The 27,968-nt window shown below is 41.1% G+C and overlaps 1 protein-coding gene across 2 annotated transcripts in view; it reads left to right on the plus strand.

Moving 5' to 3' along the window:
* Positions 1–27,968, plus strand: part of rbfox1 (RNA binding fox-1 homolog 1) — a 441,392-nt gene that overhangs the window by 252,868 nt on the left and 160,556 nt on the right. The window contains exon 1 of one of the 2 annotated variants that reach the window (XM_030058692.1): positions 12,682–12,923. The exons of the other annotated variant lie outside the window; for it this stretch is intronic. Coding sequence (XP_029914552.1) covers positions 12,828–12,923 — 96 coding nt within the window. The 5' untranslated portion in view covers positions 12,682–12,827. Of the gene's footprint in view, positions 1–12,681; positions 12,924–27,968 lie in introns of those variants that run through there. 2 annotated transcript variants of the gene reach the window in all.

Here is a 27,968-nt window from a genome sequence, read left to right on the forward strand (position 1 = left end):
ACATTTTATTGCACCGTGCAAGGACGAATGATAAATAATTCCACCAAAATACCAAACATTTTTGTGGTTGGCTGACTCATTACCAGCATATTTGTGATTTGTTTTCATACCTTGTTTCAGAGAAAATAAAAAAGGCAGAAAAAAGTTGAAGAAACAGACTTGTTGAAGACCACCATTTGATGAAAACATCCATAAAGCAGAATGCAAAGAAAATGACTCTGTGACGCTTACACCATTTAAATGGTGTAATGGCGTCTATGGCGGCGCGCATAGACGCAGCGGCTACAGCTCTCCACTCTCGGTGCCGTATTATATGTTTTTGTATGTGTGAACGGTTGTGTTTTTAGCTTGAAACACCACCTTATGTTGGGCAATGTACGCGTACAGTCGTCAGCACCTTTTGAGCTTGGGATTGTGCTGCGAGGTACCCAGGGGCGCAGATAGGACTTTAGACCTGGGGGGGACCAAGCTGTAAATACTTGTGTGTGTGGTGTGTGTGTGTGTCTGTATATATATATATATATATATATATATATATATATATATAAACAACATATATATATATATATATATATATATATATATATATATATATATATATATATATATATATATATACATATATATATATAGGTGTGTGTGTGTGTGTGTGTGTGTGTGTGTGTGTGTGTCACAACCACAGCCGCAAAGCTACTTCCTGAAACCAGGCAACAGGCTGCCATTTGCACCTGGGGCCCAGGTCCTGGGCTACAATACAAATTCACCAAAACAGCAAAGAAATGAACATTACAGAAACCTTAATAATAATAATAAATGCTACTGTGTGTTTCATCTAGCCAATGACAGGCAGAATAATAAGAATCACGTTATTGTCATAGTCAACAACAAAACTACGTAATAAGGTAGGCTACGGATATTCTCTTTGACGGGTCGGGAATCGAACCCTCGGTATTATGCACGGCAGGCAGAATCTCTATCCGCTAAGCTATCGGGGCTTGTTTACATTCTAACAAGTTGGGCTCATGGTCCATTCATGTTGATAAGTTACGAAAAAATGCAAAGTCTGACCGGTTTGAAAATTGACACACCGCTTCTTCTCCACAAGATGCACATTGTTCGTATAGCATAATAAAATAATGAGAAAAAGAAAAAATAAAGATCAAAAAAGATCCGGGGCTTTTGAGGAAAGATGCCCCCCACCCCCGCGCCTGATAACAATGTGTAGTATGATAACAGAAGTACACACGTCGTAGGCATGTAAGGCACGGTAAAGCGGCACACACCGGGATGTTAATGGATCAGCTGTGCAGTGTTATTAACCGAGGATTATGTGGAAAATTGAACATCTTGCTTTGCCAACTCGGCAAGGATCTGCTCCAGGCTCCAGCCTTCCACCTTCTTGAATCGGTGTATTGTATACTGATCAATTTGGGGAGGGGGACGGATCGGGTCACTATAAATCTGGAGGGGACACGTCCCCCCCGTCCCCAGTGCCATCTGCGCCCATGGAGGTACCATTTTCGCCGGACTTTCATCGCTACCAGGACATTCCGGAGGATGCCGTTAGAACACCGGGGTCTCCGCGGATAGTTCTTCCCAGTGACAAGTCCAGGAGGAAACGTAAACAAGCAAAGGAAACAATAGTTATCAGGACCTTTTGAGCTTGGGATTGCGCTGCGGGATGCCAATTTCACCGGACTTTCGTCGCTGCCAGGACATTCCGGAGGACGCCGAGGCTGCAGGGCCGGCGCGTTGACACGGCTGAAAGGACAGCCCTTTGGGCCACCGCCTCCCAGCATTTTCCAGCGCCAGGTCCATGGCGAACACGGGATGACGAACTGTGCTTGCACATCCAACAAGTGTTTCCGTGACTGTTGCATTTTTTCTGATATCAGAGACATGGCTGCATCCATCTATTACTGGACTTGGCTATTCAACTAGCAAGATGCACGATGCTTTCTATTCTCCCCTGCACCGAAAGGACTGAGCCCTAATTTCGTTGCATTATTATACGTATATGATTGTGCAATGACAATAAAAATCTATCTATCCATCTATCTATCTATCTAAATCATACATGATGTCAAGTGTTTCTAATTGCTACACCATACAGGTGTTAAAAAAGTGTATGTGTGCCTTCAGGGTGGTGCTCTCTCATGGTCCAAAAACAGTGCAACAGATCTTCACTTAGCAGCAGGTCGCTGGACGTAAAAGATTGAAGAGGGTAAAAGCAGCGTAACATCTGTGAAACCAGAACAGACCAGAACATTTTAAAAATGGAATACAACAATTAAGAGCAAAAATGTCTGACAAAATTGTGCTCTAGAAACAAACTTCGTGGCTTGCAGTCATGATGGGGAGGGGGTTTTCTTTTTTTCAACAGACACCTTGTGTTAAAAGCTTAATTAATGGAGGCACATACACACACGTAAACATTCTCTTAACACATTCTCTTGTGTGCCCATTCTGATCTCCATCTCCATCTCCTTCTCTTATCTCTCTCTCTCTCTCTCTCTCTCTCTCTCTCTCTCTCTCCCTCTCTCTCTGTGTATGTGTGAGTGTTTGGAGGGGGGTGTCAGCCTGGAGGATTTTCCTGTTGATCACTGCTGAGCTGTCACTCTATGTGACAGACCCTGGTCACAATCCACTTGCCACCGCACGCATTCACACACACACACACACACACACACACACACACACACACACACACACCTGCACTGGCATGTCAAGAGGCATTCTGGGAAATGTAGGAAATGTAGATCTCTAATATTAGTAGAAAATAACACTTTTAACACATAAACTCATGCAAGTGGATTATGTCAATATAAATAAAAAAATAAATAAATAAAAAAATATAAACAAGACACATTTTTTGAGAAAATTAAACATCTCCTTTCTTGTTATTTTCCTATTTAAATTGGAAAGGAGATCCAGCAGGAAGCATCTGCAGGAAACTTCCACATATTAACCTTACACCAGGAAGACACACACACACACACACACACACAAATAATGGTGTGTACTGGCATTCTTGTGTGTGCAGAGATATTTTCAAAAATGTTTTTTTTTTCCAAGATGGACAAATGAAGTTGTGTTTTCACAATTTAATTTGTGAAACAAATCCATACCCATGTGGACAAGAGGCCTTTTTAGCCTTTTGTCCTCATTTGTGTGTGTGTGTGTGTGTGTGTGCGTGCGTGCGTGTGTGTGATTGCTTTATGTCCTCCTGTTGGAAAACACTTTTTCCTCCATGCTTGAAAAGTGCTACATAATAATAATAAGACTACTACTACCACGACTACTACTACCACTACTACTACTACTACTACCACTACTACTACTACTATAACTACTACTACTACTATTATTATTATTATTATCATTATTAATGATAATAATAATAATAAATAATAATAATAATAATAATAATAATAATAATTTGTTATTCTTCTTCTTATGAAACAGTAAACAAAAGCCTGAATAAGTGAGATAGTTCACTAGTTCAATATCTGGAACCGAGGCTGCATCCCGTTTGTCCTTCCTGCTGCTTGTTTCCCCTCCTCCATCACTACCTGTCCTCTCCTACCAGGAAGTAACTCGAGGGAAGCAAGGAAAGGAAGGGAGGAGAGGGAGTGAGAGAAGGAAGCAGAGGTGAACAGGATGGGTGTGGCTGTTGCCTGATATCATCATCATTACAGATGAAGCAGCCTTAGCACAAATGTCAGCCCAACAGCCAATTGCAATGCTCAAAAAATGGCTTGCATATTCAAAATGCAACTTATAATAGCATGCAATATTAAAAATAATGTTGCACAGTATGCTAAATGCACCTTATTAGCATTATAGGGCTTTTTGGTTTTTAACAATAGTATGTATAGGGTTTTCAGAAAAAGTTTGGAAGAGAAATCAGGTTGGTCAATGTCCCATTAATATCCCTTTAAAATAACAGTAGTGTTCTGAATTGTCATAAATATGGTGTTTCATATGGTTGGGGATTATAATGATGCAGCACACTTGAACTAAGAAAATTAAAATCTAATCAAAATCAACACTTATAAAGTTAAAAAAAAAAAATTGATAACAGTGCTGGGCATTCCTGATAGGATCCTCCTCAGTTTCCGGGCTCAAAGGTTCCTGAAAGGAGAATCTGAAGCCACTTCATTTGTTTCCTGCAGTACTGGGACGGCCTGCACGATGGCCACATCTTAATCAGGTCTCAGGTCCTTTGTGACCCGGGAACTGACCCAGGAACCCTTCCATGTATTTGTGTGCAGTTTGAAGTTATGTCAAACAGCAGTTTTAGGCTCATCTTAGCTCAACTGTTGGATATGTGTGCGATCACAGACATGCAGGAGTCGAGCTAAGCAAAGGAAGGGGACCTTTCTCGAAACTTTCTTGGACAGGATACCCATAGTGTCAGACTTTGAAACCCTCGGGCCTAGGGAAAGTTGCGATGTCCTAATTCGTGTATCCTCCTTTATAAAAATGGTATTAGCCAGATGCCATGCAATTGAGTGCATTTTGAGGTGAACACGTCCCTTTTGTGGAACTACAAATTGGATGCTTTTCATCAGGAGATCAAAGGGAACAGATAATGTGTATGTGTGTGTGTGTGTGTGTGTCTCTGTGTGTGTATGGCTAGATCACCCTGACTTCAGGTTCTAACTTCTTATTGTGTCCATTTCAGGCAGGGTTTCGTAAAGTTTTGATGGCTGATGGCCAATTTAGGGACACAACATTGGATTGTGGGCGGCCCAAAGAAAAACGGAACACAAAACAAAGCCAAGACAAATCTTTTCTTTAATAGCCTGTAAAGACATGCCGACTGTGAATCACGTGAAGAAGGTCTGTTGTGTTTTCTGGAGGAGAAAACGATCCCATTTGTCCATAGATGTTTTAATGGCAAAGGTGCATGTCTACAGTTTCTGCTTTGGAAGTGGTTTGCAGCCGGTGATGCCAAATAAACACACTTTGTCATTAATGAGGCTAAGACAGATTTGTGAAAACTGACTGCTGGGCACTTAAGCCTCTTTTCAGGCTTAGTTGTTCAGTCCTCAAACTTGTTGTACATTTTATGATTGATATCATGATGGTGCTTTATGTTAAACTCCTTGGACATTGCATTCACCTGGTTGCAGATTAGGCACCACTCTATGTGACCGTTTAGGTACAACAAAGTAGATGTTGCTCCATTTCTCCTGACACTTTTCTCCCCACTGACAGAATTTTTTTTTTTTTTTTCAATTGATGGCCTCAGCTCTTCCATCTTGCTAACCAGCGAACATGCCTTTAATGATCACGTAATAGTTTTAGCGTTCTTTAAAGCAAAGTACTGTGTGATGTAGGTCAGTTTAAAAATGCATTGTAACTGGGTAACGCATGCATTTCATCATGTCGCCTTAACTCATCGTGGGCCACCAGAAACATTTCTAAGGGCCACCACTGGCCCACGGGCCGCACTTTAAGAATATTTGCTTTGAAGCCGCTGCTCTCCCTCTGGAAACATCTCACTAGGTGAATAAACATCAAGTACCAGCTCTGCCTTGCGGTCTCATCCTCTACATTTTCCAAAGCAATCGTCTCATTCACTTTAGTGTAACATTGTTTTAATAGGCCATGATTATTTTACTCATCCAGTCATTTCATATGACATTTGGAATCATGTCCTAAGGTAGTCTTTGTTGTTGTTGCATAGAAAGTGGTGCACTTTTTTGGAGTACAAAACCTGCACAAAACACCTCTATCTAAATATTTTTTTTTCTTCAGCTGGATACTGGCTGTAAATGTCTGTTTTTTAACTGTTCAGATCTTATATCCCCTCTCTTCATCTTCTTGAAATAGATCCAAGCAACAGTGGCATGAGCTTAATCTGACAAATGAAGACAAGGGTATTATCCAAAAAAAAAAAAAAAAAAAAAAAAACATCAGCATTGGGGAAAAAATTACTACCTATAATGCTTATTGCTCAAATGACCATATCCAACTTTGTGCTCTAAGGTGTTACAATTTTTAAGGAAAGGGCTCTGGACATCTAATAAGTCATTAGTTTTACTTTTATGCCAGCAATCATTTGGGGTGGGTCATTTTTGAACATTTTGACATGGTGGAGGTTTCATTTTGGAATGAAACTCTTTAAATGTCTTAATAAAACTTTACACTGCAGCTCTAATTTCTCCAAATATAGTGCAAGTAGACATTTGGCACAGCTGATTCTGGTTGCACCAAAAGGATTGCTCAGACTTTTATTTTAATACTCTCCTGTGCTGTCACAGAAAGTCAGGGAAGGAACAGTGCCGCTTCCTCCAAAACTCAGTCCCATTTTGTTCCTGGTGACATTCAGAGTTTCCATAATGACGACATTGAACCCTTACCTGCTTCAGGGATCCCACGAAATGACCGACCTTATGTTCCGACTCTGAGGTGCATCCAGGGGATTAGATGGGAAGGACACCAAACCCTGTGTACAGCATGGTTACAAGGCACTCTTCATGAAGACAATACAACAATCAAAAAAGGACCCAACCATTTATTTTTTCAGCGTCTTAGAAATTTCATCATTGTAATCTCTCATTCTAATAGGGAACTCTTGTATTCAACAGAGGAGCAGGCCTGTGAGTGGATCATTCTATGGGCTTGGCTAATGGTGTGCCGGTGTATGTGTGTGTGTGTTTGTGTGTGTGTGTGTGTGTGTGTGTGTACATGTGCATGCGGAGAAGCAAAATAAAGACGTGCCCACAGGATAGGAGGCGGAAGAGGAGCAGAAATGAGCCGAAACAGAGGGAGCGTGTCTTCAGTAAAATGAATGGGTGAAAGACAGTTACTGCCCTGCAGCCATGCAGTCACAGAGCCCTGCTTCATTCCATAATACACTACATGCCTTTATGTTTGACACACACACTTCTCACCACGCACCACCGCCTGCAAACACACACACACAAACACACACACACACACACACACACACACACACCAGCATCGATCTGTTGCCTTGGCGAGGGAGCGGCTGAGTAGCGGCTGCTCTGTGGTAGGTGAGCTAGAAAAGCCTGAAACTTCAGTGCCAACAGCTTCGGCAGACACCATCCATAATGAAACACCTCGCTATCTGTCTGTCTGTCTTGCTATCTATCTCTTAGGGTTAGACGATCCATCAGTTTACTAGTGTACAGGGCCTCGACTGGCCTTAATTAAAATTCATGATAAACTCTCTTCATATCTAAACACTAGGCATTTACCAGGCAAATATGTGGGGAAAATACGACGTTTCCAAGTAATTACTGTAACTATGTGGGCAAATCACAGTTGATGTTTAAATGGCAATAGTTTGAGTTAATTATCAGGGAATTAGTCTACACTTTGGTAGAAACACCATTTTCAATTCAAGGAATTATCTTGCTGGTACTGAGAGTTTATATTAACAATAGCGTCTAGGTTTAATTGTGCTTTTTTGTTGGAGCTAAGGCAAAACCTTCCACCAAAAAAATAAAAAAAAAAATAAATAAAAAAATAGCTTGTCTTGTGCAGTAATTGTTCATGGCTGCACCCACCTGGAGCAGCTTTATTTAAAGGCAGTTTAAAAAGGCAGCGATGCAGTTTCCACCACTTAAAAAAAAAAAAGAAAAAAAAAGAAAAAAGTTGAATGCTAATTAATTCTCAAAGAACATAACTTATAAATGCCTCATTAGTTTAGCACAACTGTTTTACCCTATCTTAACTATTTGATGAGGTGAAACAGGGCAGGGGATTTCACTTAATTGTCTCACTTAATTGTTTGTGTTTTTGTGTATATTTAATATTTATTTATTTATTTTTTTAAATGGATTTGAGAGACTTTTGTGTATTACATTAATGCCATGCCGTGGCATTCAGAGCTCAGCCTATGGACCTGAGGGGTTTTGTCCTTTATATTAGTAAACAGTGAGGTGCCCTCCCCTTTCAAACTGCACAGTCTGCTTTTAACGTCGAGAATGTGTTGTATGTACGGGTAGAATCATCACGCTCCTACTACACCTTTTATGATTATGTAAATTCATAATTATTTTCCTTTTCCATTCACGATAAACTCATAACTATACATGTTCTGAAACAGGACTGAAAAGAGTGCAGTTTGCCCAGTAAGCTGAAACTGGAAAGTAAATCAGGGGCATTTGTTTGTTTCCATGTTACAACCAGGTATGTACCATATCCTTCATGGCTCTTTCCTTTTCCATTCCAGTAAAACCACTATATACCCCCATGTTGTGCAAAGGCACTATTAAAAAAATTCAGTGTCATATCAAATATAACCGTAAACCACCAATCCACCAAACGTTAGACCAGTGATCAGCCTGCAGGGAGGAGGCTGGTAAAGCTGAATGGAATGTGAAGCATCAGCAGAGCGACCATGTTCTCCTCTCGCTTCTGCCTCAGGGGCTGAAATCAATGAGATGCTCTAACTCGCCAAATGAGTCGACGCAATATGTAACCAGTCTTTACCTCGGCCGTGTGCGTTGCATTTGATGTGGTCTAAACTTAATGAAATGAATCACATTCAATTCAATTAAGACAGCTAGCAGTTTAGCAGTGGAGATGCTAGGCAGACAGCAAAGTACAGCCAGCTGGTTGGGCTTCATGCTGCGTTTGATTGTGGCCGGATGTGGAAGATCGGGAGGAGGGAACGCATCATTACCAAGTTTATTCAAGCTACAATGGCTGGAAACCATGGATAACTACATTTCCCTTCATTTTCCTACAGTTTTATGAAGTAACTAGAGTTTTACTGTGGTTCCTTGTGGTAACTGTGATTACTATACTCTTAACCATGGTAGCTCATACCACAGTTTTACCATGGTACTTTATGGTAACTCTCTTAACCGTAGTACTACCGTGCTGTTGCTTTTTAAGGGTATTTTAGGGTAACTGATTAATTGGTAGTACAGTAATACTGTAGAGAATAGATTCATTGTAATAGTAGATAGTAATAGATTCAGCCAACAGCTGTATTGGTATGTTGACTAGTCTAAAACAATACCATGCTGAAAATCAAGCATTAACCCTTTATCGGGCAAGTGACTATTTTTGGTCATTTCAAAAATTTTACATATCACGCCCATCCCCTGTCTCAGTTAGTTCAATAATCATTTGGTCTTCACCCAGCCAATCAGCAAAGATCGCTCTACATCCCAGGTCACATGATTGTGGCATTTGACCAATCTCACTGGCCTTGATTTTCTATAGGAAAATGAAATTTTTTGAAAAATTTTATAAAAGTAATCAAGTCATGTCATGTTCACTAATAACAGTCTAGGGTTGTTTTTTTGAATTTCAAAGTATTTCAGTGAGTGCCCTATAAAGGGTTGAAGCTCCTACCCAATGGTTGGACTTTAAATTTCCAGATAACGCATCAGTAGTCTGTGGTGCTGACAATGGTACTAAGGTCCTTGTAAGAGAAAACATCATTTGTATGCAGTGTATGCAAGTGTGTATAACTGTATTTACTGTGTGTCTATTTAAAATGGTAGCAGCCACCAGCAGCAACATTCTGTGTGGTAAGTCTCTCCTGTAACAGTACAGCCAGATACAAATTCAGTTGGAAAATAAGGATCATTTGTGGTTGGGAGCCTCTATGTACCGCGATGGCACTGTCTCAAAATGTGAGTCGTTGCCCGGGAAACACATGATGCTAAAAGAGTGGCATTGCTGTCAGTGAGAGCAAAAGCATATGCAGGGTTCCCCCCCAGCGTATCACAGGCCAGGCAGCCTGTAATCTGAAAACTTTCAGCAGCAGCAATGCAACTGAGTGACTGCAGCAACACTGCAGGACCCGTCCAGGCAGCAGTGTGTCTCCGTGCCTCTCTTACTCGTTTTGTGGCCTGGTATGTGCCACTTGGATCAGGGCGGTATGCCCTCCCCGAGGGATTTGTTATGTATCTCTCACACCATTATGTTTTATTTGGAGCCACTGTACTTGAACCTTCCTCATTTCTAATTTCCTCAAAGCTAGCAAACATGCAACGTTTGCACCAAATCCATTAAACAGTTCACCTTTAGACCTAACAAGACATGTTTTATTTTATTATGGAGGAGCTGGAGGACTGCAGTCTTTCTAAAACCATACAATGACGATCTTATTGTCAGTTAATGGTATAGGACGCCTCATTGTTATGATGTCAAGTAATGAACCTTGCTTCGCAGAACTCCAAGGTCGTTGTGTTGCTTTTCCAACGAAGAAATAAAAAAATTCTGAGTTCCAGTTTATACTTGACTCTAGCTTTTGCTTGGCATCGAAGCAAGCTACCCAAGAGGAGCTGTGCAGTGGGCTTACAAGGGGTTAACTAGCTGGCAAGCATGGTTTGTTTAAAGACAGTGCCTTAAAGCAAAATTGAACTTTGGTGGCAAAATATCTTAATTATCAGCTCCATGCTCCCTTAACAATAATAATAATAATAATAAAAATGTATTTGTATTGCACCTTTCATACAAGAATTGCAGCTCAAAGTGCTTCATAATAAAAAGAAGAACACATATAAAACATTAAAAAGAATTAAACACAGCACAGGGTGGAAAAGAAAAGGCTAAAAATTGAAATAAAATTTGAAATAAAACAAAAGATGCAAATAAAACAATAAAACAATGAAGAGCTGCTAATCCTCAATACTGTATATAATAAAATGATATATAATATATTTGTGTCTCTCTATTTACCTCCATGGTGTGGTAAAAAAAAAATGCCAACAAAGCGCCGCTATAAAGCCTCAGTGCCTGTTTATTAATATTATTATTATTATTTATTATTTTTTTTATTTATTTATTTTTTTTAGAGGAAATTAAACAACTCTTTTCTTGTTATTTTTCTATTTGAGCTGGAAAGTAGATCCGGGAGGAAACAACCTGTTAGTACTTTCACACTAATTGTAATTGCACACACTCACACACACACACACACACACAAAATGGGTACTAGGACTTGTTGATTTTTGTACTGGCATAATCTGCTTTATACATGTGGGTGTATGTGCTAAAAAGTGTTATTTTAGGAGCTGTCTTGCTATGGAAGTGATTTTAGGGACACAAATCCAGTATTGTGGATGAGCAGCCCAGAGGAGCTCAGAGCAACGAACAGGTGTTTCACCGCCGTGTGAATCCACATCACACCCAGGTGCCGACACAACCCCAACACTCGACCAAAGTTTCCCGTTCTACCCGATTCATACCCAAGTTTCATTTTGCTGTAAGCTGGCTAGCACAGCGGCTGGGCTCGGGAAGACGCTGGTGCCTTGTTATTGGCTGAACACGGCGGCCGGGCGAGCGTGCCAGGCTGCAGCCTCGGAGTCGACTCTGGCGCGAGGAAAGGCAGACGAGTGTTTTCACCTGATCTGACCACCGTTTGCCAATTTGGAGGAAACGCTTTCAACAACTTTTCAGACCCTCCCTTGGAAACTTCACTTCTCAAGGAAGACCAGTGGTGACTCTGGCAGCCACGGCAATGTATTGACTCACCAGCTTTTTTTGGTGATAAATTGTTACGGCCGCTGCCAGTAGCAGTTGCTCGTGTAATCCAAAGAGGTCTGATCAGAGCGCAGCCCAGCAGGAGAGCCTGTCAGCGCATCCTCCGTCTCTCTATAGTGAACACACAGCCGCTGGCAGGTCAGCTGGGACCGGGGCGAGCCAACGGGAGGAGAGAGAGATGACAAGTTCTGCCTCTTTCTCCTCCATCTGTGCAGCCCGGCTATTCATATACAAATGAGCGCATGACGTCACCGGGCGACTTCGAGCGACTTCTTGAGATGCCAATTTGCTCGTGTCCTTGGAGGAGAGTTGGCAGCGGCGGATCCGGCGAGCCACGGCACAAAAATCAGCTCTTTTGGTGAAAACATGTCAACTTTGTGTGCACATGCTGCAGCTTTTTTTTTTTTTTTTTTTTTGACATAATATAAGGTATGGAAGCAAAAATTTGAAAAAAAAAAAACATGGTTGGAGTGCATTGCAGATTTCGTCTTAAATGCGTTCTTGATCTGATGCTCGTGTTCAAAATGCGTTATGAGCATTGAGAGAGAGCGAGAGAAAGAGCGAGAGGGGGGGAGGCCTGTATCGTGGCTGCAGTCAGCATCCTAGATCGCCCCCGGTAACACATGTCAGAGAACTTCAATTCATCAAGAGAATGAGAGAGAGATCAGCGTTTTTTTTTTTTTTTCCCAAGGAACACACACACACACACACACACACACACACACACACACACACACACGTACACACACTCGCACGCAGCCGGACACAAACTCCTTTCCTTCTCTCCCTCTTTCTCTGTTTCTCTCTTCCACACACACACACACACACACACGCGCGCGCGCACACACACACATCCATTAGAAACACACACAGACAATTTTCTGCCTCCCTCACGCTCCAGCGATCGCGCTCACACTGACTGCTGGCTTGCCTCCGCGTACACACACACACACACACACGCACACACACACAGAGAGAGAGAGAGACATGCTCGCACACACTCAGTCTCTCACACACCGAGTCGCACACACTGCAGCAGAGCACACACACTCCCTCTCTCTCTCTCTCTCTCTCTCTCTCTCTCTCTATCTGCCAGCACTCGTCCCGCCTTCTTGCGCGCAGAAACACTCCGGTCTCCATCGTACGGGACCGGCTGCTGCTTTGAAGCTCTCTCTCTCTCTCTCTCTCTCTCTCTCTCTCTCCTCTCCCTCTCTCTCCTTCTCTCTCTCTCTCTCACTCTGTCTTTCTTTCTGTTCATCCTCGGGGTCTCTCCACCTAGCCGGTTAGAGCAGGGTTATATTCTAGGGTTGAGGGGGTTTGTGTTGTCAGCTATAGGAGGCGACATGCAGCATCCAGGAGGAACATGCGTGGCGTTACCCAACGTGGATGCCTGTCCTCAGCTGTCCTGTGCTGCCCTCACCTTCATGTATTTACAGCAGGTGAGTGTGTGTGTGTGTGTGTGTGTGTGTGTGCGATCTTGTGTACATGAATGTCCATCTCACTGACAAGTGCACACACACTGTTTTCCGCTGCTGCCTGTGATCTGACGAGGGAAGAAGGTAATTCTGAGTGGAACGGGGGTTTGCAGGCATGCACTTGCAGCAGATGGACAAAATAACGGAAACACAGCATTACAGCACATGCATGTAAAGTATCTAATGAGGGAAGGTGCACCTTTCGCTCCTCGTTGTCTGGCGTCCCGGATTGGGTTTGGTAGGATACTGGAACTTTCTTCCAGAAGGGAAGCCTCCAGTTCAGGAGGAGGCAGGAGGTGGAGATCCACTTCCCATGAATCCTCAGTGGGTGTTTAGATCTCCTGACGTGGAGAGGCCGTGGAGGGAGTTTGACTTCCTCCTGCTGTTAATGAAGGCAGCAGTTTGGAGTGGAGACATTCTCCGATTAGAATAAGGGAACATCACCCCGGGGTATTCCTGGTCCTGGTTAAAAGGTCCTGAGATTCCTTGGGCGTTATGATACTTTGTGAATCAATCATCAGCCCTAATGATTCCCAGTAGATGGCGCTATACTATTACACATCCACCACCAATGTTTCTCAGTTTGTAACAGACATGGTCGGTTAAAGACTTCCTTGGTCTTCCTCCAAACTTAAAGGACTTTCCATCCATTGCTCAGAACTCCGTGTGCTGTGCTCCTCACTCCAGGTCTTTGCACCTTTTGATAGCAGTGCTTTCTGAATGCACAACTGCCAGAGATACCAGTGAAGTGGGGCTCAGTGTATTCACAGAACAGTGGTTGAATTCTCTGACCACCTTTCAGTCTGTAGTTTTGTGTTTGTCTTTTCCTGTCAGTGACTTTGGACTCGTCACCTTCTCTGCGTTTATGCGGTTCGGCTGTAGTTGGTGTGTTGTCAGGATTTTTCACAGTGCCATTCCGGATGCATTTAATAATTCAGCAAATTTTTGGCACTGGCACTCCTTGCAGTTTTAACCCTATAAAGCCATTTGTATCATTTATGATACACATTTTCAATTCCGTTTTTTGTTTTCAGTTTAATCAATACTTGACCAAAATCCTGTTGTATACCTTTGAACACTTCCCCTGTTCACCCTGGACCATACCATTGGCACTTCAAGTACATATCATATATCATACACCAGAAAGGTCGTGTAATAACATATTTTTTGATTTTTCTTTTTTTTAGATATATTTTGTTATAGGACTAAATAAAGGGTTCAGTTTCAAAAAACTGGAATTTTCTGCCAACTTTCATAGTTCAGGCTTTATAGGGTTAATGGCTTTAGGTACAGAAAACATGTAAAATATATGAAACATGCATAAAACACACAAGTAGTGGTGACTATCAGGTTTCTTTTCAAATGATGATACATTCTGCTGCATACACTCAAGGTGATATCACTTGTGTAGTAATTGTGAATTTGTTCTTTTCACAGTGTGTTTCTGTTTTTGGAGTCTTTTTTTTTTTTTTTTTTTAAGTAATATAATCAGAGATATATTACAATCATGGGTGAACCCACCGGAATTTAGTTTGTTCTAACTTTTTGTTGTTGTGGACAAATAGGCTGACAATTTGGACATAAACTCATAGTAAACATTGTAAGTGAGCGTGCATCAAATTGCTGCCTGTGTTATATGAGAAAATTGATGTTTTTCAAAGAGTGTAATTGATTATTGCTGATCAAAGCGGTTGTTAAAAATGGAGTCATTAGCGAGTATTAATTCTGCTTTATATTGGTAGCTGTGATGTCTGATGATGTCCCTTTTTTAATTTGCCACCACAGCCAGTAGCTTGGCCTGTGCACAAGGAGCTGCCTTGCACTTTTTTCTCCTCTGTCGTCACAATGTCACAAAATCTTAATCCTGTGCATTGCAGCCACTGACCTACACACATGTGCATTCACAGGCTAGTTGTGGCAGTTTACCAGGCTTGCACCTCTAGTGTAGCCTGTCCCGGGGCAGCATGGGAACAAGCATGCACTTCCTCAAATTTTGTTTTTGCCATTTTGTTTCTGCCCTTAAACAACGAGAAAAAGAGAAATGAAACTGTCCGTGATGTTAGAATTTGAAGTCCTTCCCTCACACAACAAATGCACATCCATCAATAAATGATGATTGTGACTAACAGGGTAGCCGGTGCCCCATCACACACACACACACACACACACACACTCATATAAATATAAATTTATGAATTTAAGCTGTACAAAATGCTGCACATACTTTTATAAACTTTTGGTAGACTTTGAGTATTTTGACTGTGCAAAGTTTGCAGTCAAAATGTATAGAATTGGCAAGCATGCGGTGTGTTTTTGTGACCTAATTTTCAGCACCTTAGCATTGTAGGGCCTACTGCCGCTGTGTTGGAAACCAGAGAGATAGAAAATGCAGGGAGAGAGAGAGAGAGAGAGAGAGAGAGAGAGAGCAAGAAAAGAAAAGCGTGAGCGAGCAAAGCCCGAAGCAAAGGAATATTTTTACGGCGCTCCAGGATGAAAGAGCCAAATGACGAGGAGAGAAAATGGCTTCTACAATCAGACAATTTGTCATTAAGCAACTTTCCTCCATTAGTTTCATTCCAATACCAGCTCTTTCATCCCTCACCAGACACTGTGTGTGTGTGTGTGTGTGTGTGTGTGTGTGTGCGCGCGCATGTGTGAGAGCTTTGTTTTCGGACTACAGTGTCAGTGTATTCCAGAATACATTAATGTGTTGGCGTGTTATGCCAGAGCATTGTGTGGATCAGTGTGTGTGTGTGTGTGTGTGTGTGTGTGTGTGTGTGTGTGTGCACGCCTTGCCTACATAGGGAATCTGGGTCTTTGAAGCTATATATAGTCGAGCCATGTAAGACATTTTGAATACATCTGAAGGCCCTTGGGGATTTTGTATGTGTGTTTGCGCGTGTGCATGCGCACAGACATATTTTTTCAGACAGTATGGTGCATCAATTATTTTTGATGCACATATTTTGCGTTCACCCTTTGATGATTTCTCGATTTATTTGAATGTGCGCATCAGACGTTTTGTCCATTCAACCGACGCTTAAGCTCGGTTGAATGCTTGTTAGGTGTGAGAGGGTGAATTCATTATCCATACACAATCAATCCAGTCAATCTTTAATCATGCACACACCATGTCCAACTCTCTCTGTGTGTATGTGTGTGTGTGTGTGTGTGTGTTATTGTGGTTGGCAGGGGGAAAAATCAATTCTGGATATATACTCTCACTGAAGCAGTGAAATGCTGGTCAACCAGGGGTGGAAACAGGAGTCAAATATTCTACTCAAGTGGAAGAGCTGTTAGCAGCTCTTTCAAAATGTAGAAGTTATCAAGTTACACGCAGCATGAGGCCAGATGCAGCTCCATTCTCTTTAAAGCACCACACCAGTGATTCTGCATGTTTAGCATAATATCTACAAAATGTATAAACTTCACATTTCTGCTGTTTTTTCCCCAATGCAAGCAGTCATAAGTTAGAACTCCAATGTCATTTTTCCTCCCTTTTCCCCAGCCACTGGTTTCCATTCAGTCCACTGTGATATGAAAATGAACTTTCAGAGACTTCCAACTTTCTTCACACCAGTTTCCATCACTGTAATAAAGATGACTTGAAATGGAGGGATTTTGATAGTCTGTAATGTTATGTGCTTTAAATTTCTTTTACTTCCTTTACTTTTCTTTTTCTTTTTTCTTTTTTCTTTTTTTTTTTTTAAGAGAAGGTTCACCAAATATTCTTAACCAACCAAAACTGATCTTACCCAGGTGTGTGTAATGATGATGGCACACACACATCCGCATACATTTGCTATTAGCAGAGATAATGCCCCCTGAATGCTGACTGTATGAGGGTAGTTGTGCCATGTGTAACATGCTCTGCCCAAGAATTGGAGATGGCACCACAAAGCACTGCAGGAAGAAAAATAACTGAAACTGAAATGTAATTAAAAAAAAAAAAAAAGCGTCTCAGCAATGGGATGCTCCTTTGAACAAAAAAAGGAAATGGTTTGATATTAAAATGAGAGCAAACATCATCTTGCCCAAGCCACGTGCTCCATGGTGACATCAGTTTCTGAGGCATCACTGACATCAGTGCACTTCTACTGTAGAAATATAAATATATAAATATAAATAAATACAAATATAATAAATACTATATACAAATACAAATATATATAAATATTCATTTATGAATATATTTTTTTACCTGTCATAGTCCATAGGCCTCTGGCCTTTTTTTTTCTTTTTTAGATTTAGATTTAGACAAATAATAAAATTTTCTATTACATAAGAGAAAATCAAAAATAATAAATGAATCCCAGAAATCCAGCAATCTATCTAACTATCCACTGTAATTAAACTGGAGGTGAGTGGTTACCTCCAGTCTTGTGCTAAATATAAATACATATTAACCACATGAATGGAAAGAAAGGCATATTTTTGCATGTTCATGTCTTGCATGCAGAGCTGAAGATGTGAATGTGAGGCTGCTGGAGCTTCTCCTGCACCTCGTGCATCAGCTTTAAATGTGTGTCCTGCCTGTCTTGCATTATTTACTGTAGTGTTAAAAATACAGCACTGTGTGCTTCTGTGGAATATAGAATAATTCCTCTTTGACTAGAAAACACATTTGAGGAGTTTGTGTCTTTGGAATAGTGTGACAGTTATTTTGAATTCTCTGCTATTTTGTTTTACTTATAGCTTGTACTGCTTTCTAGCTCTTCAGTGCATTCATAATGAAAATGGAATCTATTATTTTGACATATCAACCAGCTGTCCAGGTGTTGAGTTACTGTGTGTGTTGATTATAACTGTAGTACTGTGACCTTCCCCAGCAGTAGGTTTTGTACATTGGCAAAGTTGCAGAGGGTGGATATTTTCATGTTTTATTTATTTATCTGGGTGGAGCGGACATTTGTCAAACTAATTGTTTATACTGGAGTCAAACAGTTAAGTGGAAGTTAGTCAGCAGTAGTTCAGGTAGGACAAATAACATCAGTAACAATTTTTTTTTTTTTTTTAATATTTTTCTATCTGAATCCGGCAGGCATCTGTGTGAAACTTCTGCATTATAACCTTACACCAGGAAGAAGCCACCTGATAGCTTGACAAATAATTGTGATTACACCAGAAAGTGGGTACCAGGGCTTGTTGTTTTTTACATTGGCATATTCTGGTTTGTTTGCATTGGTATATGTGCTGAAAGTGTTATTTTTGGAGGTGTTTTGCTGCACTATGGAAGTGAATGAAGAGATAGAAATACACTATTGTAGATTAGCAGCCAAGGGGAGCACAGAGCAACTAATGAGGATATTTCACCACCATGTGGACTCATATCACATCCAGGTAAATATACAACCTTCACCCAAGTTCAATTTTGCTTTAAGAGTGACCTTTTATGAGCGCCGTCAGCTGGCCCACAAAGGTTACTACCACAGGCATTTCAGAAATAGAAGTGTAACAAGGACCTAATGGAAAAACTACAGACTTCAGCAGATCCAGATATAGTTACCTGCCCTGCTGGCAAGCAGAAAGTTGGTAGCTGCTATTTATCAGCTGTTACATGATGTCACTTATTTTTGGTTTATTCCCTTGTTAATTGCAGTCGTCCTGGGGCTGGGGGAGTGGTGGGCTTTTTAATGAGCGGGCAGGTCTTGTTTGTGTCTGCAGACAGTTTGAGTCTTGGTTCATTTCACTGCCAGCTTGGAATTCCCTTTTTTCTGTTTTCTTTTTCTTTTTTTTTTTGTTGCTTTAGATATTCAGTGCAGCATGCCAGCCAGTGCAGGAACAAGTGGCTTTTCAAACACTCTCTTCACTTCAAATGGGCTATTTATACTCGTCAGAGTGGTACATGTTGTTGTAGGGGAAACTGAACCCTTGTCGAGAGGCAGCTCTTGTTCAGAGAGCGGATTAAAAGCACTATCGTCAGACCTTTTGAGAGAGCGAGAGGGAGGGATGGGAGAGAGGCGGAGAGGGGAAGACGGTGAGATTTGCAGCGAAACTAGGAAGTGGTGCTGAACATTTCTGCTGTACTTTCTCAGGACTTCCCCACTTTCAGATTAGTTAATAATTTTGTTTAAGTGAATTCCAACTGTTTGTAACAGAGGAAAGGAATACAATGTTCAGACAGTTTTTGATGGAATTATTTTTACATTGTTAAGGTTTACTTTTCAATGTTAAAAATTTTAGTGTTGCACTATGCAGCCATTCATCTTGAGGCAGTAATTATATTGTTACTCCCGTCCCCCTCCCCTTCATCTGGTCAAGTTCCCACCCCAACACTTGTCAGTATTCTTATCATTATAAATCTAATACGTCTTAGTTTGATCATCAGTCAGCTTTTCATGACTGTTGATTGACTGTTGTTGAATAACTGACTAATCAAAAGATCCTCCTCCATGGAAGAGCTGGGGAGATGGACCTTCAGCTGGCCTCGAAGAGGTTCTGGCCAACTCAGGAGGGGCAGGCAGGACCTCATCCAGGCCACTCCCCATCAGGGGAGGTTAGAACCTCCTGAAGACGGGGTCAGATGGTGGCAGGAACATTCTGAGGAGCTCCTAAACCTGACTGACAGTGCCTCCATGGAAGAGGCAGGGCCTTAGGATTCAGGGGGGTCGTCAACCATCTCCCTGGCAGACGTCTCTGAGGGAGTTAGGAAACCCCACTGTGGCACGGCATCCCGAAATGCTGAAGGCTCTGACTGTTGTTATGCCATGGCTGATATGTATCTTCAGAGTTGTGGAAGGTCGGGGACAGGGCCTGTGGTGTGGCAGGCAGGGGTGGTGGTCCCCATGTTTAAAAAGGGGGACCTGAGAGTGTGCTCCAACCACTGGGGCGTCACACTGCTCAGCTCCATGGGAAAACTTACTCCAGGGTGCTGGAGTAAGTGATTACTGATTGTCAAACCTCAAATTCAGCAGGAACAAAGCAGATTCCGTCCGGGCCATGGACCAGTGGACCAGCACTTCACCTTCATATAGATACTGGATGGATCATGGACGTTTTCCAATCCAGTCTACATGCGCTTTGTGGATCTGGAGAAGGCTTCCTACCGTGATCCCTGAGATGCCCTGTGGGGGGTGCTGTGAGAGTATGGGGTTCCTGTGTAACCGCAGTGAGAGCTGCTGTGTCTGCATTCTTGGCATTAAGTCAAGCTCACTCCCAGTGGGTGTTGGGCTCATTCCCAGCTCCCAAAACAACACTTTTAGCACATAAACAAACGCCAACAAAGGAGATTATGCCAATATAATAAACAACAAGTCCCAGTACCCATTTTTTAAGGAAATTAAATGTCTCCTGTTATTCTGAATTTATTTCAACTGGAATTAGATCGGGCAGGTAGCATCTGCAGGAAACATCTGCACAGTAACCTTGCGCCAGGAAGAAATAACCTGATAGTACTTTTACAAATAATTATGATGACACAGACGCCTTCATCAGGTTTCTCATCATTAGAATATGAAGATTACTGGGAAAACCCTCCCAAGCCTCTTAATTGCAGCTTACCTTACACAGGAGACCAAACATTAAAACTCTCTTCACCAAAAATATTCTAAACTCACTCATCAGTATCCATCCAAACGGTGTAGAAGCACTCATTTTCCTAGACCTGTCAGAAATTGTGTGCTATACTTAATAATTACTTTCAATTAAAGCATGACACATTCTACCAGCCTTAAAAAAAAATTAATTGAGCCAAGCATTCTTGCAGTTGTGGTTTCCAATCAGCCTTTATTTTAAGGGCGAGTCCATTCATTAATTAAACAGCTGTGGCATTATACACTCCCACTTGAAGTACCCAGCATCCACTGGGTGGACTGAGTCATCTGCAGTGACGCTCCAGAGACCACGAGTGCTTATGTTGGATGCTTTAGCTTTTTTGTCTGTGTGAGGTTCAACACGTGTAACACGTGCGTGCACACACACACACACACACACACACACACACACACAAAACAGGGATTCAGGACAAAGTGTGTGCATGTGTGTTTTACACAGTCGGTGTGGCTGCATATACAAACAGTATATGGCATAAAGGGTACGTTAGAAGTAGGAATGGCATATGTACTGTGTCTGCAGTATGTTAACACAGCAAATAGTGGCTGGATGAGCTTTCAACAAGAAGCGCATAAAGAAGGAAGAGACAGTTTGTCAATGAGCAGCATTTGAGACCAAGTTGGTGCTGAGTATGGAAAACTGTGCAGTTGTCATCGATGTATGTCATTTTGGATGGGGTTGCCACCTCTCTATTTATGCCTTTCTGAACAGGTTGGTGCACCAGCCAGGTGTTGGTGCACTAAGCTGGTGCACTAACTAGCTCATATTTGATGTATGGGACTGTACATTTTAAACTTGCGTGTGGTGAACATTAGCATTGTTTTGTTAATGTCAGCTAATGGCTTGAGACGTTATGCAGCTGCTGGACAGACTCCTGATGTTCTGAGACCAGTAACAAGGACAACTAATGTGCACACTGGACAGAGATCACCAGTCTGCATTATGCAAAGTGTGTTTTGTTCTGAAGTTGAATCTCTGTCCTGTCAGAGTTGAAGTGGCAGACGGAAAGTGGTTAATAGTGAGGTTTTCCATTTTCCATTGACTTCAATATCACTGACATGAAAGTGGCACCAGGGCAAATTTGGCACGTTATCACTAAGACATATTGTACCTTCCTGCTTTCTGCCTTCCTTGGCTCTCCTGTCCCTGGAGGTCCAGGCTTGTGGCTATCTTTATTTTAGTTAGTCTGTTTTAACTACTTTTGACTTTTTCACAATTCTAGTTGCATTTTATTATTATTATTATTATTTATTTATTTATTTATTTTGTATTTTATCTTCTCCATATGAAGTACATTGTTGCATTGTTATAAGTGCTATGCAAATAAAGCTGATTATTTATTAATTGGAAACAGGGTGGCAAATTAGCACCTGCCACCTGCCCAATATTGGTAAATATTTGCAGTGGCGGTGGTAGATTTTTTTTTTTATTCCACCAAACATGGTGGTGGGTTATATATAAAAGGGCGTGAACACACAAAATGTGAAACTCACCCCACAGTCAAATTCGTTTTAAGACGGAATTTTACAGACAATGCAGAGAATTTCCCCAATGAATAAACAAGATCATATGCAGTATTTTTATGATTTGGGGCAAATGAAGGCAAAAAAAAATCCTATCTGAGCAAATTTTGAAAGCATTACTCTATAAGTTATATACAAATCAGTTCCAGCCCGTGGACCGATGTGTGTGGTGCACTGCTTTCACATGATTTATTACATTGAAAATATCATTACTTACATCACTCATTTCCTTACAATTCCAACCTGCCAACCAATGAGACGATGGTGTTTGTTTACAGTATTTATACAGCTGTTTTAGTGTTAACATGAAAATGATTTATTGATTAAAACACATTCATTTAATTAAACCACAGTCAGGAGCACAAAGTTTACACAGTACTATAATCATCGTTGATCACTACTCAGTAGAATCATATTGTGACATAGTGAATTTGGGATATTGCTGCACTGAATTTCTTCAGTCGAAATTGATGATATCAAACATAAAAATAAAAATGAAAAGTTAAGGATAAAATGAGGCATGAAATATATTTAAAAACATTGTCTGGAAATTTTAGTGTTTGATATTGTACCCACCATTCATTTCAACAGGATGAACATTCATTTGAAACATGGTTTTGCATGAGTCGTACCGTGATTACATATTAATATATTAATTATATATTAGTATTATGTTCACAGCCCTATTTTCCCATGTATATGTTTCTCAGGTAGGGGTAAAAGGCAGCAATGAATCAGTTTAAATTAGTGCAAGAATTATTTATTTTGCTGTGTGTGTGTGTGTGTGTGTGTGTGTGTGTGTGTGTTGGGGGGGGGTTCTATAGCACTGAGTATGTGTATATGCTCTTGTATATGCGGTATGCCATTTGCTGTTCATTGCACTTGCTGAGTTCATCTCACACACATACACACCCACCCACACACACACACACACACACACTCCATGGTCATGTAACGACACACCAGCGCTGCACGGATGAATGGAGTGGAAGATGGAAAGAGAGAGAGAGGGGGAAGAAGGAGAACGAGGGAAGGAAAGGATGAAGAAAGAGGATTAGAAAGGAGAGAGAATAGAGAAATAGGCCAAAGGCAAGCAACTTCAGTCGTCTTTCACCGCCAAGTTGTTCAGAAATCCGTTCCCACAAGCCGCTTCAAAAGGCTGTTAGATTGGTACAATTGCTGGAAAGGCTGGCCCTTGACCACAGAGTTGATGGTCCGATCCCTGGAGGATCACCATGACGACGGCAACACACCCTGTTATTCCCCAAATCAGCGAGCATGTGATTGGTTGATTGGTCTGCTGATAGGAAAGAGTAGTAAAATGTCTTCTCTGGTGAAATTATATTGTGTCAGTGCAGGGATTATTATCATTATTATTATTATTTTTATTATTATTATTGCTACAATCCAAGACAGATTAAAGGTAACAAAGAAGACCTCAAGTGGATTTGTGCCTAGCCACTGCTTTGTATCTTCTTTGACACTACAGATGAAACCTTTTCACACAATGTGGTGTCATTTATGAGTTTGCATCAAGTTAATGCAAGTAGACTGTTACACGAGTCAAGCTTTCCACTGATGTTCAGGTGTTCCAGCTTCCGAGTCGGACGTTCCAACTTCGATGCCGAATCTGTTCCTTTATAACCAACATGAATGCCTGCAAAGAGACATTAAACTTTGTGGTTTCCACTGACAGCAAGTTACTTGGTAACGAGATTTAATGACGATACCTAACGTTAGCTGCTAACGTTAGCCAGGCTTGCAGCATTTTTTTGTCCTGTAACTTCAAATTTTCTTGTTGTCTTGGTAAAATAAAGACTGCAGAGAATGCTAGCTGAAGTTGAATGTGTTTTCAAATAAAAATCCAGTCAGAGAAAACCTTTGTTTATCGATGATGTGATGTCATATTTGAGTAATTTGGCCAACCGAGATCTTTCAACTCTTCTCTCGTCTTCTGCACCTCTGACTTGGAGTAGCAACTTAACCGGTGTTCCTCATATGGATGGTTTAAACACACTTGGGTTTTAAAGTAGATGTTAGCTACTTGCCCAAGTGTATTTGGCTGCACATGCCTGGTGATAAGCCCTTATCCCTCCAGAGTGATCTATGCTGAAGATTTATAGGTAATATTAATAATGATTTGTTTAAAATTCTTAATTAATATTACAAGTGGAGGCTATTTTCATTTGGAGGCTTTGCTGTGGTCAGATGTTACTTTACCAATATGAAGCTATGTTAAAAGTCTAATTACTGTTTCATTATAATTACCTTTGATTAACATGAAACAGTTGGAAAACAGAGGAGTAATTGACTTGCCTTCAAAATATTCAGTCAGACAAATTTCCTTGTTGTCCATGTTGGTAACAGATGTCTCTCCATTGCAGTTTTGAAACAGGGTGTTAAAGGCCCAGAGATCAGGGGTCATAGCGGTGAGTGAGATAACATGAAACTATGCTCTGATGGCATGAACCTTGTAGCAAAAAGTCAAAACAGTGTCAACTTGATGCAACAAACTTTCATGCAACTTTTCGGTTCATTTCAACGGCTGATGCACAGCTCGCCTCTGATGAAACTTAAGTAAAACATCGGACTTAACCTTTTCTTGTTTCTTTTTCTGGCTGTTTTCCTCAGTCTTTTCATTTTGTCAGTGAGCACACAGCAGAACAACACACCAGCCATTATGATCAGTGTTTCTGGTTGACCTCTGTCTTGATTAGACTATGTAAATAACTTCCTCAGCATTATATTTTGTGTTGCATCGTTGAGCAGTCTAGCTTTAAAGGTAATGGATGGAGTCCTGCTTAAAGCAGATTGGTGTTTGCTTTGCGGCAGCAGGCAAATTTATCACCCAAGTTGAAGTATTTAAAACAGCAGTGGCTGCCACTTCACCTCAGTTCACGCTGCCTGGGATGAGGCTGCATCCATCTCGATCAGTCTGCCTCCTTCTATTCACTTTAAATGTATTCACAACTCAATTTTTTTTTCGTTATCTGTCTGAACATTGGGTCACTGCTGCTTCTGCAACGTTGCTGACCCTGAGCCTTCTGTGGATCAATGGTAGAAAGGGCAGTAACATCGCTTCTCCTTTCAACAACAGTCTGGTAGCCAAATTTCCAGCACCAATCGTAGATGACTGTTTATAGATGATGAGTATCTTATTTTGCATGGGATCTGATGTCGGTGGGATTGATGATGTGCCATGAGTGGTTTCCTAAGCTGCATGTGATATGACATGTAATGCAATCGCTGCTTGTCAAGGTCTAGAATGCCGCTGAGGAAGGATGGGTCCTCAGCAGCACTGCACTATGAAGGCAATGAAGGCCACAAAGGCATCTTCAGCTTTGAAATGGTCAATCAACACATCGTGTTCTCATACCTATTGCATGCGATGGAGACGCTCTTGTGCCCCATCCTTTTTTAAGGACCATTTCCATCTGAGCAGCATCATTTTTCATCAAATTGACTTCCCCTTCCCATGTATGCACGGGATTAGCAGATAAGTACGGCTAGGAAGGATACATCTTGTGTTTCCAAGGAAAACCACCGGATGAAGGCTGGATTTCTTGGCTATATTCGTACAATCCTTCCAAATGGAACAGCCTGCGATGCCTTTGTTTGTTGCTTCAATACTTGGTAGCCAAATTGCTCAATATTTCTATTTATAGGTTTATTCAATATTAAGTCCACTGATAAAGGTCACAAACAAATCATAAGCATCATAGATTCCATATAACCAAGTAGTAAGTATGACACACATTAACATGCATTCTGAATATGGCATTGCCATTGTTTTTGCACAATGCCTATATTTTAGTTTGATGTTGTATTCTATAATTCTGCGTTAACAGAGATGTAGCAGTGGATATGATGTTTAATTTTTAATAACAGGCCAATGGACCTGATATATTGGCAAATGATGGAAGTTCCAAGAAGAAAAAGCTCAGTTCAGTGCTTTTCTGAAAATGTAATGGATTTTTATTCTAATGGTGGCTGTTTTCCTTATGATGAATAACAAGTGGAGGTCAGAACGTACCCACTTTTCCATTTCCAGCTGTCACTGCTTCAATGAGCAACACTTACACATGTGTTATTCAGGATTCCCATTGTTGCTGTGTCCTAGACTATGACTGTAGTTAAAGGCCTGGAGACATCCAGACTTGACTCTCCAGAGCACAGCCTGGCCATTAGTCAGCACTCCAGTTCCATTTCCATTTACTGCTTGTAACCTGTAACCTCAGGATTTTCTACTTCCGCAAGATTTCTCCCAGTTTGTCACATGTCATCAACGCAGTTTTTACAAGCAGTTCACCATGGAAGCTTGTATAGATTGTCCCTAGTCTGTATGATATTATTTACACTTTGACACATTTATTCAGTTCATTCATATGGAAGGCTGGCATATTACCTCCAGCACTTGCTGTTAGCCTGTAAATCTGTTGTCACCGTTAGCCGTGATAATTCTGCACAAAGTGAGTGAATGCGTGATCACTCTCATGTCGTCAAGACGACCTGTCAAGTCGGGTTCCTCGGTCTCTCTGAGATGGTGTGAATGCGGTACTAACCATGGTGAGTACTTTTCTCACTGTCTGTGAAGGCATGAATGCTGGAGGTAATGTGAGGTCTAGACACACACACACACACACACACACACCAACACACACACACACGCACACACAGACTCTTGTAGATCCAGACAGGGACGGTACCTTGGTGGGGTGAAGTGATGTTAAGTGCTATTGCCAAGGCCGCACACACACACATGCACACACACACTCCCAGTCTTATTCACACACAAACATGTAGCCTCATGAGATAATAAGATATGATCCTAATTCAACCAAAGTATTATTTGAGGGTTCAGCAAGCTCACTGAGCACTCTTTGAAATTTAGTTTGACTAAAACATGTCGTGTCTGGAGCTGCAAGCTAGAATTTCTCCACAGGAGGAGAACTTTTCTGTCGGGAAAATCTGGCAGGGCACAAGCACAACGGCAGGCCTGGATTACCAATATGAAATCAATTAAAAAGAGGACAGGCTCACAAAGACCTTTTTAACCATTTAAGTTAAAGCTACACAACCAGGTTTTGCACCTAAGCAGCTCCGCGAGTATCTGAATGAATTTTGGGACCTTCACGATGAAGTCCTGCATGGTAACACTTCCCTTTTTAGTGTCCTATCATTGGTGCATCCAGCCTCCTGGGCCGAGTTCGCAGACTCTTTAGGATTTCACAGGATTTCAAGGTTTGCCCCCTCCTGTGTGGAGAGTTCACCACCAGCAGCTAGGATGTCATTTGGGCGAGGAGCCTGAATCTGCAGTGTCTCAGTTAGTGGGGATGTGATGATCTTTTTCGTTACAACCCCACTGCAGTTTAGACTGCTGTGTTGTTTTTACATCAAAATCTAGTGAAGCTTTACTGTAACACCAGTTTAAAATTGAAGAAAGAAAATAATTGTTTAAAATATTGTTTTTTTCCCCCAATTCTTTGGAGATTCGTTGTGTTTAGTAAAACAGATATGACACAGTGACCCAAAAATTGGTAAAAAGAAAATGATCTGGAAATTAGAAAAAGGAAACTTTTTTTTTTTTCCTGTAACACACATTTTAAATGGATAATTACAATAATTATAAATATAGTTTTCTATATATATATTTTCTGTATTTTTTGTAATGATTCTCTCTCTCTGTTTTGTTTTGTTTTGTTTTGTTTTGTTTTGGCTAATTTTCAGGTCGTTGTACTTTTTACTAATTTCTTTTGTTTCGGGTCATATCTTGCTGGGCTGTTCATGCCTTTTGTTGCTTTTTTCCCCATTTTTTTTTTTTTTTTTTTTTTTTTAGAAGAAGAAGAAATCAAGGCAGTGTTCTCTGGTTTCAGAGAGTCCATTTGAAATACAAGGCAAACCCAAAGTGGATTATCCTGCTTACTACATGGCCTTT

The sequence above is a fragment of the Myripristis murdjan genome, chromosome 8 (assembly GCF_902150065.1).
Source record: "Myripristis murdjan chromosome 8, fMyrMur1.1, whole genome shotgun sequence".
In the NCBI taxonomy this organism is placed as follows: Eukaryota; Metazoa; Chordata; class Actinopteri; order Holocentriformes; family Holocentridae; genus Myripristis; species Myripristis murdjan.